The 11868-nt window shown below is 45.1% G+C and overlaps 1 protein-coding gene across 1 annotated transcript in view; it reads left to right on the forward strand.

Annotated features, from left to right (window-relative positions):
* Window positions 1–11868, forward strand: part of SERPING1 (serpin family G member 1) — a 138764-nt gene extending 126896 nt beyond the window's left edge. Inside the window, exon 8 of the mRNA XM_056531176.1 lies at window positions 11473–11868. Within this exon, the coding sequence (XP_056387151.1) occupies window positions 11473–11726 (254 nt within the window). The 3' untranslated portion in view covers window positions 11727–11868. The remainder of the gene's footprint in view (window positions 1–11472) is intronic.

Here is an 11868-nt window from a genome sequence, read left to right on the forward strand (position 1 = left end):
GTGACCCTACCCTTAAGCATATTTTTCAATATTTCAATATGAGGACAGGGGACTTTGAGCACGGCGGGAGCGAGGTATCCTCTGCTGTCGCTGTCGGGCGGCTTCTCCGCTGCTCTGTGGTGCAGTCGGCTGCTCCCTTCGGTCTTCCGCCTGGGCTACATTTCTCCTGCGCGGTGAAGAGAAGGGGCCGCCATTACAGGCTTCATGGCTTCCCCGTCGCCTTGGTTACTCCGGGGCTCATCAGTGCAGGCCTGGTGTGGTGTCTCTGCGGCTCCTGGCTGAATCTGCGGCTGCAGGTCTGGTTGGACTCCCTGCAGTCTTACATCTGTGCCCCTGCTGAGGTCTTCCCTACCATAAAGGGTGCCTTATTGCCTCCTATACAGCTGAACTGCTTCTCCTACTGGTGTGCCTGCTGCTGCTGGGCCACCTCCTGCATGTCTCTACTCTGCCAGGCTTCAGGGGGCTCTCCACTGCTTGATCCTGCATGCTTCTCTGGGACTGTGAGTACACTGGAGGGTGGCTGCAGTCTTGCTGGGACTTGTGATGCTTGGTGGTCAGCCTGCGACCTTTGCTATAAGCTGTGGGCCCTGCTCCTGCCCATAGTGCTTCTTCACCTGCAATCCTGGGACTGTGTGTCTGGGTACTTTCTGCCTGCTCTCTGTGTGGCCCTGTTGGTCATGGGTGGCACTCTCAACAAGAATAAGAAATCCAAAGTGTATGCTGAGGCCTCTCGGTCGACTTCTGATGAGGAGGCTTCCTCTGATGATGGGGCCTCCTGCTCCAGAGGCCCTTCTAGGCGAGATCCCGGTGCTCAGAACCTGTTTGCTTCTAAAGTTTCTGTGCAGATGGCGAAAGCGATGAGCCAGTTCTCCAGAGCTCAAAACCATCCTAGAGGTGATTCTCCTGATGCGCCTCTGTCACTGTTCGACTCCTCCTGAACAGCTAGTCTATGACATTACAGCTATGGACCATCAGTTCTAAGAGCTTTTGGTGGCCTTTACCTCCTGCCAATCTATTATGGTGACTAAAGTGGATGAGCTGTGAATGAGCTTTGTTATTCTGCGTCATGAAACTCAAAAGATATGTGAGCGCACTAAAGAAGTGGAGTCTCTACGGTGGAAGACACCTTACATCCCTTGCCAAAGCGGGTTGATTCTCTACGGCGTCAGGTTACCGTACTCATGAGTCAGATGCATGACATGGAGAACCGCTTGAGGCGACGTATGTCTGGTGGGCCTCACCTGAGAAGGTGGAGGGGAATGATCCTGTGCTGTTCCTGGAAAACTGGCTGAAGGAGATTCTTCCTGTGGACACCTTCTCTCCTTATTTCTCCGTTGAGCGGGCTCATTGTGTTCCGGCTTGCCCCCCTCCTTCTGGTGGCCCTCCACATCCTTTGCTGGCCAAACTTCTTCACTTCAGGGACAGAGATGCTATTCTCTGGGCGGTGCGGATCAAGGGCGAGGTCATCTGTGAGGGAAGCAGAGTGTCCTTTTTTCCTGATTTTTCTGTGGAACTTCGCAAGCAGCAGGTGCAGTTCGTGGAGGTCTGGGTAGAGCTGCGCGCCAAGATCTACTGCTACTCAATGTTACATCCTGCTCGTCTCCGAGTGGTGAATGGGGCCTCTACTAAGTTCTTTACTTCCCTGACTGAAGCTCTTCACTGGATGGATGTGGCCCCCCCAGTCACGCCTCCAGATTGAGCTACGCTGGACTATCTTGCCACGGACTGCTCTTTGTGCTTGTTTATTTTTAGGTAGTGGTTAGGGAGTTAGTTCCTGTTTAGGGCCTCCACAGGTTCCTGTCTCCCTAGGGTCTCTCTGGGTAGTTTCCTCAGTTACCGGCCATTTTAGTTTGTGGGGTGGTAGGAGGGAACTTTGGTAGTTGTTCGTTTACAATATCTAGGCGTTCTTTTAACGCTCTGTAGCAGTTGTATTTACGGTGTACTGTGTTAAGGACACAGTACGGTGTACTGTGTTAAGGACAAGCTGTTTTACGTCCCGTTAAGTGTTAGACAGGGAGTTCTTGGGGATGTTTTTGTTATGCCTGATTGCTTTTGTTTTTGTGTTATGTGTCTGTGCCCTGTTTGTCTTTTTGTTAGTTGCAAAAGACAAAAGGGAAAGCGCTCCTAGTGTGATAACGTAAAATCCAATATAATGTTTAGAAGCAAAACTGCTCACCAAAGTGAGTTGTACTACGACCAAGTACAACTATGGTGTAGGCTGTAGAAAATTAACCCTCGACGGGTGAAGTTAGGCAGCCGTTCCTGGCAACACAGGTAAAGCAATTGAAGTCTGTGAGCGCCGGTTTGATTCCTGTGCTGTTCCTTGGAGGGATCCTCTTGTGAGTTTTTCTGTTAGCTGAATATGGTGTGTACGGTCCCGTTGCTCTGCTCTTCTCTGTCCTGGTCCTCCTGCAGACTCTCCTGGGCGTCTGTAGTGTTATCTTTTATTATGGGGACCCTGAAGGTGGTCAGCTGGAATGTCCGGGGGCTTAATTCCAAATTTAAAAGGACCTTATACCTAGATTTTGTGAAACGTCAGTGTCTTCACATTATTTGTTTACAGTAGACTCATATTACGGGTCAGAAAGTTCTTGCTCTGAAAAGGGCTTGGATTGCGAGGGGCTACCATACATCCTATTCTACCTATGTTAGGGGTGTCTCTGTGTTAATCACTAAGTACCTACCACCGACCGTTTCACAGGCAGCCTGTGACCACTTTGGGAGATTTGTGATTTTGCATTGTTCCCTGGGTTCTTTCTCCTTTGTTCTGGCCTCTGTATATGTACCTCCTCCTTTTCAGGTCTCTGTTCTTGAGCTAATTACTAACAAACTCCCGTCTTTTCCCTCTGACTCTGTCCTTTTCATAGGTGATTTCAATGTGGCTCCTGATCCTAAGCTCGACCGCACCACCGCTGCTGACCCTGACTGCTCCTCCTTTAACACTTGGCGTTTGGCCTGACCGACCTCTGGAGGTGGAAATATCCGATAGCTTCTTCCTTTTCCTTTTATTCTGCGGGCCATAGGTCGTTCTCTCGAATCGATCTCGCACTGGCATCCAAGGATCTCCTTCCTGCGGTAAGAGATGTTTCTTACACCACTAGGGGGATCTTAGAACACTCCCCCTACTCCCCCTTCCTGTATCTGGCACATGCACCCTGGGTGGCTACAGGCTAGAGCAGTTGTAGAGGCTTTGGGGGTTGCTCATGCTGATTACCGGGAGTATAATGCCATTTATCCTGACCCCTTAGTTCAATGGGACGCATACAAAGCCACGATTAGAGGAGCTTTTATAGAGGGAGTTGCGGGGCAGCGGAAACTTTGGTCTGATATGAAGGGTAGGCTGGTACAGGAGGTGGGTGTTCTAGAGGCAGAGTAGGTTAGGAACCCCTCTCCTATGACTGAGAGGTGTGGACCAAAGCTCAAAGATCATTCAGAAAGATAGGGTCCAGTTGTGGTTAGCAGTTAAGGAGGCTGCCCTCTTTGAATTCGGGGACAATAATGGTAAATTGTTGGCATATTTGGTGAGGGCTAGTCGTCCTGCTGCCTCTATCTCCTGTATTAAGGGCAGTGACAGTGCTATGGTGGTAGATCCTCAGCTGATCAACTCTGTTTTTAGGGACTTTTACTCCTCTTTGTATGCTGCCCCTTCTTTTCCCTGTACAGGGGAAATGTAATTTTTCTTACTTGACTTGTCCCTTCTTACACTTAGTCAGCGTTAGATGCCCCCTTTACAATTGAAGAGGTGGAACAGGCCATACGTGATCTTCCTCATGGGAAGACCCCTGGTTTAGATGGGATGATAAAGGATTGGTATAGGGTGATTGAGGAGCGACTGGCTACTTAACTTGTTTCACTCGATAGCTGCGGCCGATGCTTTTCCAGACTCTATGCTGGAGGCGTTGATTGTGGTGCTCCCTAAGCCTGGGAAGGACCTGTTGCTGCCTGATTCTTATAGACCCATTTCCCTGTTGAATGTTGATATTAAGATCTTGGCTATAGTGTTGGCTACTCGCCTATATGGGGTAATTAACGCTATCATTCATCCTGACCAAACTGGGTTTATGCCGGGTAGGGCTACTGATGTTAATGTTAAGCGCCTGCAACTTAACATAGCTGCGGTGGGGGAGGGATTTCCTACTGGAGTGGTGGTTTGTCTGGATATTTACAAAGCTTTTGACCCGGTGTTGTGGCCTTATCTGTGGGAAGTTGTAGGTATGTTTGGTCTCCGATTTTGCACTTGGATCCACTTGCTATATGATGGTCCTGGGGCCCATATTCACACTAACTTAGATGTTTCTGCTCCCTTTCTCCTGGGTGGGGGGAAGAGGCAGGGGTGCCCACTATCTCTCTTCCTTTTTGCGCTGGCGATGGTGCCTTTAGCGGCAGCCATACATAGGGACCCTGCTATCTGTGGTATTCCCAAGGGGATCCATTGTAGAGTAGGTTTCCCTTTATGCGGATGACACCCTGGTATATTTAGCAGATGCTGCGGGTTTGCTCTTGTCCTTATTGATCTGCTTGACCAGTTTAGATTGATTTTGGGCTTACGGGTCAACTGGACTAAATCATCCCTAATGGCACTTTCTTCTGGACTCCCCCTCCCAATCTCCCTCCCGGCTGGGGTGCAGGTGGGTTCTCGCTTTTGGTACTTGGGGGTGGAAGTAACTGAGTCCCCAATAGATTTTTTGCCCCTAAACTTGGAGCCACTTCTACACTCCACTATGGAATGGCTGACGCCTGGTCCTTATTCCCCCTCTCCCTAGCCAACAGGATCAATATTTTTAAAATGATTTACCTCCCTAAATTCTTCTACCTGTTTAATTTAGCTCCCATGATTCCCCCTAAAAAGTTTTTTTTAACACACTGTTTGGTGCTCTGGGTTTCTTCTACTGGCAGGGAAGGTCTCCCAGACTTGGTCGGGCTCTTCTCCAGGCTTGCAAGAGGCACGGCGGCTTAGCTGCCCCTGATATTTATCACTACTTTCTTGCCTCCCAGTTGGTATATGCAGCATGGTGGATCGATCTGGATCTGTCCAGCTCAGCGACTGCCTTGGCTGGAGCGATTATGGGTTCCTACGAAGCCCTTACTAACACTCTCTACAGCTATCATTCTAGATCTTACTTTCCTATTCCCCTTCAGTCTGTTGCTAAAGTGTGGTCCGTGGTGTCGAGTAACTTTCCACAGCCTTTGGTATCTCCTAGAGCACCCTTGTGGGGGAATGTTCATTTACCTCACCTGCATGGGTTACAGGATGCTAGGTTCTGGGGTTCTCATGGTGTCAAATTTATGAGCCACTTGCTTGGAGAGGATCAAGTTTTCTTGTCCTTTTCAGACATGAAGGAATGTTAAAACCTCCCTGGAAATGCCTTCTTTAGGTATCTTCAGCTCAGGCATGCGGTTCAGGTGCAGTTTGGCTCCTTGACGTTTACCCCTGTTTTTCCAAAATGGAGCTTCTCCTGGGCACTACGAATCTCTCTAAACCCTTGACTTAGGTCTATGCTCTACTGCAGACACTGGGGCCTAGCCCGTTCTCACAAGCATTTTCTATATGGAAGGCTGATATCCCGGTTCTGTCTGAGGTTCAGTGGAAGAAGGTTGAAGGCTCTTATTATTCTACAGTGGTCAGTGGTAGAGATATGCTGATCCAATCTAGGTATATTTTACGGTTGTAGAATACCCCTGCTAAGTTGAAGCGTATTGGTGTTTCGCAGTCTGATTTGTTTCCGCTGTTCGGGTGCAGTAGGTACTTTTTTGAATGCTGTGAGGGATTTCCGGTCATTGCTCTCTTCTGGAGGGAGGTGATGGGGTTTCTGGCTAATAATATGGACTTTCCTTTTCTACTCACCCCTACGGTATGCCTGCTGGGAGTCATAAATGAGGTAAAGTTTCTAGTTCTCATAGATGCCTGGTGTTTCGCTTTCTGCTGTTCTTTGCCTGTAAAGTGGTTGTGATGACCTGGAAGGATACCTCCCCTCCCCGTTGTCTGGCTCTGGTCAACAAGTATGTCCTGTTGTACCAGACTCTTTATGTGAGTCGTAGGTGTCCAAAGAAATTCGACAAGGTATGGACCCCCTGGCTTCTGCTTGATATGTCGGCGGACCCCCCGGGTGGATTGTCCCAGTAGTTTCCTATAGGCACTGTGGTTCTTATGAAGGGGGGAGTAGGTGGGGGGGGGGTTATGGATACCGGGATGTGTGTTTGTGTGTATGTGAGTGTGTTAGTATGCGTTGGGCTTTCTTCGGTTGGGTCTCAGATATGCTCTTATGTTTTCCTGAGCAATTCCCTGTATTTCCTATGCTGGATCTGGTCTCTGGGTTCTCCAGAGTTTATTGCATTTGTTGTATTTTGTTCCACCGTGGGTGGTGTTTATAATATCAATTACAAAATTTAAATAAATACTTTTTAAAAAAAGCATGATCATCGCACTATTAAGAGATTTGTGGCTGATTGAGAGCACAAACGGGTTTGTGCAGATAAAGGCACTTTGAGGACAATTTCTGTCAGATCCATGTATTGGATCAAGAGAGCAGCTGCTAAAATACCATTACATAGCAGCAAACAGATATTTGAAGCTGCTGGTGCCTCTGGAGTCCCATGGACAACAAGGTGTAAAGTCCTCCAGAGTCTAGCAACTGTGCATAAACCTTCATTCGGCCACCACTAACCAATGATCACAAGCAGAAATGGCTGGCTTGTGCAGAAAAATGCATGAAGAACAATTTGCAAACAGTCCTGTTCACTGATGAGTGCCTTGCAACCCTGGATGGTCCAGATAGATGGAGTAGTGGATGGTTGAGGAACAGCCACCTTGTTCCAAGAAGACTGTGATGTCAGCAGGGCAGTGGTGGAGTCATGTTTTGTTTTGGAATCATGGGAAGAGAGCTGGTTGGCCCCTTTAGGGTCCCCCTCTGGGAGGCTATTCTGACTGCTTGCGAACAAATTCAAGCAGAAACTGTGCAACAACTCACAAGTTCAATGAATTCAAGACTTGTGAAGCTGCTATCAAATAGGGGGACCTATGTTAAAATGTAATGTGGCCTGTTAAAAAATGTTTAAGAAGTTAAAATGTTGTTACAAGTTTGATTGAAATAGCTTTTCACAACAAATGACAATTTTCGGGGATAGAGTAGATGGGACGGCTCACATCCGCAGCGTCTCTCACACCCCGCACGGACTGGCCGGCAGTGCCTCCGGCCTAAGACTTGGAGCAAAAAGCAGGAAATGTCCTTGCTGGACCTTTCCTGCAAATGACAATTTTCAGTTCTTTGCAACTTATAAAGTTTTTTGAAACTTACTGTGCGTTATAATTTGGAACAGTGCATTGTAAGTTTTTTATGTTTAAAAAAAATACTGTTATCATTAGAAAATACTGTTATCATTAGAAAATTTTAATTGTACTCTTAATAGTTGATAACAAGATAATTATTTTGACTGTTATTTACATACATTATTTAGATAAATAAGAAAAATATCATTTGCATAATAATTTGGAACAGGGTGTAGTAAAGGGAGCGCCAAACCAGGTCTATCCAGGCCTGTCAAACTATCTTTTGCAAGATTTTCCATCCCTCCCTTTTTACACTTAGAGAGAAAAGTGACATAAGCCAGTCTAAAGTTGGCCATAAACTTTTAATAAATACCTTTACCCAACAGCTCTGGTGGCTCCCAGACATCCTCTTGTGCAGGAACGTTACAAGGCATGAAGATTCATGGGAAATGCCTTAAATAATTGCCCTAAACATTTTTCCTAGTACCGCGCTACACCTCAACTGTGAGTGGGACAGTGTAGGGCCCACAAAGTCAGGGACACCCAGCCACCTGAATGGAGGACATGTAAGCTGCCCATCTTCAATACCTCTGCAGCCTCCTATAGCTTCTGCTGACATGATGTCTGAACAGTGGGGGGGGGCGCCTGGCAGCATGCAAAGGCAAAACAGTAGGTCATGAAACGGAAGCTGATCTCCAGTGTTGGAAGTACTCTTAGTCTTAATGCTCCCTACCTTTCAGCTGCATTCTTATATCTGCTCTTGACCCCTCCATGGCCATTCAGGGATGGAGGCGGAGTAACATATGCCAAATCGAGAATGACTGCATGACTCAAAACGGAGGTTAGTGTATTATTTGATAGGTATGGACCCTATTAATTTTTGAATAGCCAATGCATAGTCAGCTAGTGACAACATTTGGTCATTTTCTAAACATATCAGAATTTTGTCTTGGACTGAAAAGAGCTGAAAAACCACAGGTCAGTCCAAGCCAAAACTCAGATACGCTCAAAAAATGACCCATACATTTTCACTAAGTGATTATTCTTGGGATAATTGATATAAATGAGTCTTGAGCGTATCCAAGCATGGATTCATTGTCATGTCATTTTGACAGTTTTTCAATGTATCTTTACCTTGTAGGCAAAAATCTTGTGTGAACAAAGCCTTACGGTACGTTCAAATGTGCGTAGTTTGCAGCATTTTTTCTGCTGCCGATTTTCCTAGCCATTGACTTTAAGGAGTAGGGAAATCAGCAGCAGATAATCTGCAGCAAAATACACACGTGTGAACATACCCTGTTTCCTTTCAGCATTCATAGCCATTGGTTAATCCAGAAATGTATTCAAAAGGAGCCAATGCCAGAAATGTATTCAAAAGGAATGAGAAATATAAAAGGAAGGATTTATAATTCTCTTAACTGCTGGATCGACTTCTGGCTTTGTCGCAAAAACTGCAGTAGCAGCTTTCCCAAAAATGCCAGAAAAAAAACCCTGTGTGGAAACCTAGCCTTAAAAAGTACCTGTCACCAAATAAACTTTTCTAAACTAACTCAGGCTATGTTACAAGGATAGGGGATAAGTGTCAGATCGTGGGGGGTCTGACCACTGCCCCCCCCCCCAGCCCCCATCGCAACACGGTGTATGGGCTCTGACTCTCCTCCTGAATGGGGTGACCACAAAGCCACCACAATATCTGTTCTATGTCCCCTGTAGTTATCCATATGATTTTGCCAGCTCCTTTATCCCCTGTTGTCTCCTAAATATTATTTTTCCTTGCTTGCAGCCCATACTACCACTCCCAGCAGTCAGTGCAGCTCTGTTTTATGGCTGCCAGCCAATTGCTCTTACTATCTGTGTGCATGCTGTGTTGTTGTCAGCAGCACACACTACATATATTTTCTTTCAAGCTATCCTTCCCCCAGCAATGCTATGCTCTGAATGGCAGCAGTCAGTGATCAGATCTACAGCAGCATTATGTGCTGTGAAGACTTCAGCCACAGCTCCCCTCCCTCTGTGTGAGGATTTTGCCAGCAAAATCCTCACACAGTTAGAGGGAGGGGAGCTGTGGCTGTGAAGCAAGAAATCACGTGGTGTTTGTCTTCCAGGAGGGTGGAGCTAGTCTCATTGAGGGGTTTGCACAGAAACAAGCAGGATCAGATTATGACGTCTTTCTCTCACTCCCTATATAAAAGTGACAGCTGAAAGAGGGAAACTGCTCCATATAGCTAATGAATGATATTTAGACAAATAAATAGGTTGGTGAGAGGGAAAGGATGAGCTATGGGTTTAGTTCCCCGGAGTATCCCTTTAAGGAGGAAAGCCAGGGCGTCATACAGGAAATCGTGTGGGGGTTACACAGTGGTTGGACCCCCCCAAGATCTGACACCTACTCCTTAACCCCTTAAGGACCAAGGCGTCATATCACGGCGGGCCCGGCGTCATAGTGAAGCCGGGACCCGCCTCTAATAGCGCGCAGCGCCGATCACGGCGCCGCGCGCTATTAACCCTTTAGCCGCGCGCTCAGAGCTGAGCCGCGCGGCTAAAAGCGAAAGTGAAAGTTGCCGGCTAGCTCAGTCGGGCTGTTCGGGACAGTCGCTGTCCGATCGCCGAATGACTGCTCAGTGCCTGAGATCCAGGCATGAGCAGTCATGCGGCAGAATCGTCGATCACTGGTTTCCTATGAGAAACCAGTGATCAATGATGAAGATCAGTATGTGCAGGGGACCTATAACTCTGCAAAAAAAAAAGTGAAAAAAAAGTGAATAAAGATCATTTAACTCCTCCCCTATTAAAAGTTTGAATCACCCCCCTTTTCCAATAAAAAAAAAACACAGTGTAAATAAAAATAAACATATATGGTATCACCGCGTGCGGAAATGTCCGAATTATAAAAATATATAATTAATTAAACCGCTCGGTCAATGGCGTGCGCGCAAAAAAATTCCAAAGTCCAAAATAGTGCATTTTTGGTCACTTTTTATATCATTTAAAAATGAATAAAAAGCGATCAATAAGTCCTATCAATGCAAAAACTTCAGATCACGGTGCAAAAAATGAGCCCTCATACCGCCCCATACACGGAAAAATAAAAAAGTTATAGGGGTCAGAAGATGACAATTTTAAACGTATTAATTTTCCTGCATGTAGTTATGATTTTTTCCAGAAGTACGAGAAAATCAAACCTATATAAGTAGGGTATCATTTTAATCGTATGGACCTACAAAATAAAGATAAGTTGTAATTTTTACCGAAAAATGTACTACGTAGAAACGGAAGCCCCCAAAAGTTACAAAACGGCAGTTTTTTTTCAATTTTGTCGCACAATGATTTTTTTTTCCGTTTCACCGTAGATTTTTGGGCAAAATGACTGACGTCATTACAAAGTAGAATTGGTGGCGCAAAAAATAAGCCATCATATGGATTTTTAGGTGCAAAATTTAAAGAGTTATGATTTTTTAAAGGCAAGGAGCAAAAAACGAAAATGCAAAAACGGAAAAAACCCCGGTCCTTAAGGGGTTAAGATAGGGGATAAGTTTTTGTATCAAGTTTCATAGGGTGAGTCCGTCATCTGACTGCCTGAAGTCCAACAAACAACATAATCTCTCACTTCTGTTTTGCTGTCTGCTGTTCAGTGAAAATGGTGTGTTTGTATCTCATATATTTTTGATTAATAAACACAAACATACAAGTACGTATGGAAAAACATTGGTCTATTCCATTAGGAAATTATAGATACAAATCATAAATTATAGATAAATTAGAGGTACATTGAATAACCAAATATAGAACTTGTTTAAAGCTCAAGTAATGTTTACAAAAATATGCAAAAGCAGACAAGTAACGTGACACGTAACATGTAATGTAATGCAAAATCTGTAAGGCTGGGTTTACACATGGTATTTTGGTTAGCATTTGGTCCTCATTTTGGTCAGTTGTTTTGCCAAAACCAGAAGTAGGTTCAAAATAAGAGAAAAGGGTGAAAATCTTTACATTATAGTCAGGTCCACTTATGTTTTTGGATAAATATGCTGACCAAATACTAATTGTGAATCCAGCCTAAAACACCAGAATTATACAAGGCACATTGTGTGTAAGCTACCATGAGACAAATATATTCTTATGTGGCAGAGGGCCCTTTGTGCGAGAGCCAACTACTTGTGTACCCCTAATGCCATATTATAACAATTTTTGTTTTTCCTCTTTAGGTCTCAACGATCTTTTTCAAAATCCAAATTTCTGTGCCCTGTCAGACAGCCCTGATCTTGTAATAAGTGATATCCGTCATCGAGCTGTTTTGGAAATCAAAGAAGATGGTGCAAAAGCTGCAGCTGCAACTTCTATTACTGTTGCCCGCACTATGTCATTGTTCTCAGTGCAAAGACCTTTCCTTTATATTATAGCTAATGATATAAACAAAACTCCTTTTGTTATTGGTCGTGTTGGAGACCCCAGTAAGTGACTGCAGGGTCATATAATACAGTAGTATTCTAAAATTGTTACTCCTTTACTGCAAACCAACAATCATATATAACCAGACAATGTATGTTTTTACTTAACCAAAATACAAAGTTCATAATACATAATAATGTAACAAACAATAA

Source organism: Hyla sarda, chromosome 7 (genome assembly GCF_029499605.1).
Source record: "Hyla sarda isolate aHylSar1 chromosome 7, aHylSar1.hap1, whole genome shotgun sequence".
NCBI classification, from domain to species: domain Eukaryota; kingdom Metazoa; phylum Chordata; class Amphibia; order Anura; family Hylidae; genus Hyla; species Hyla sarda.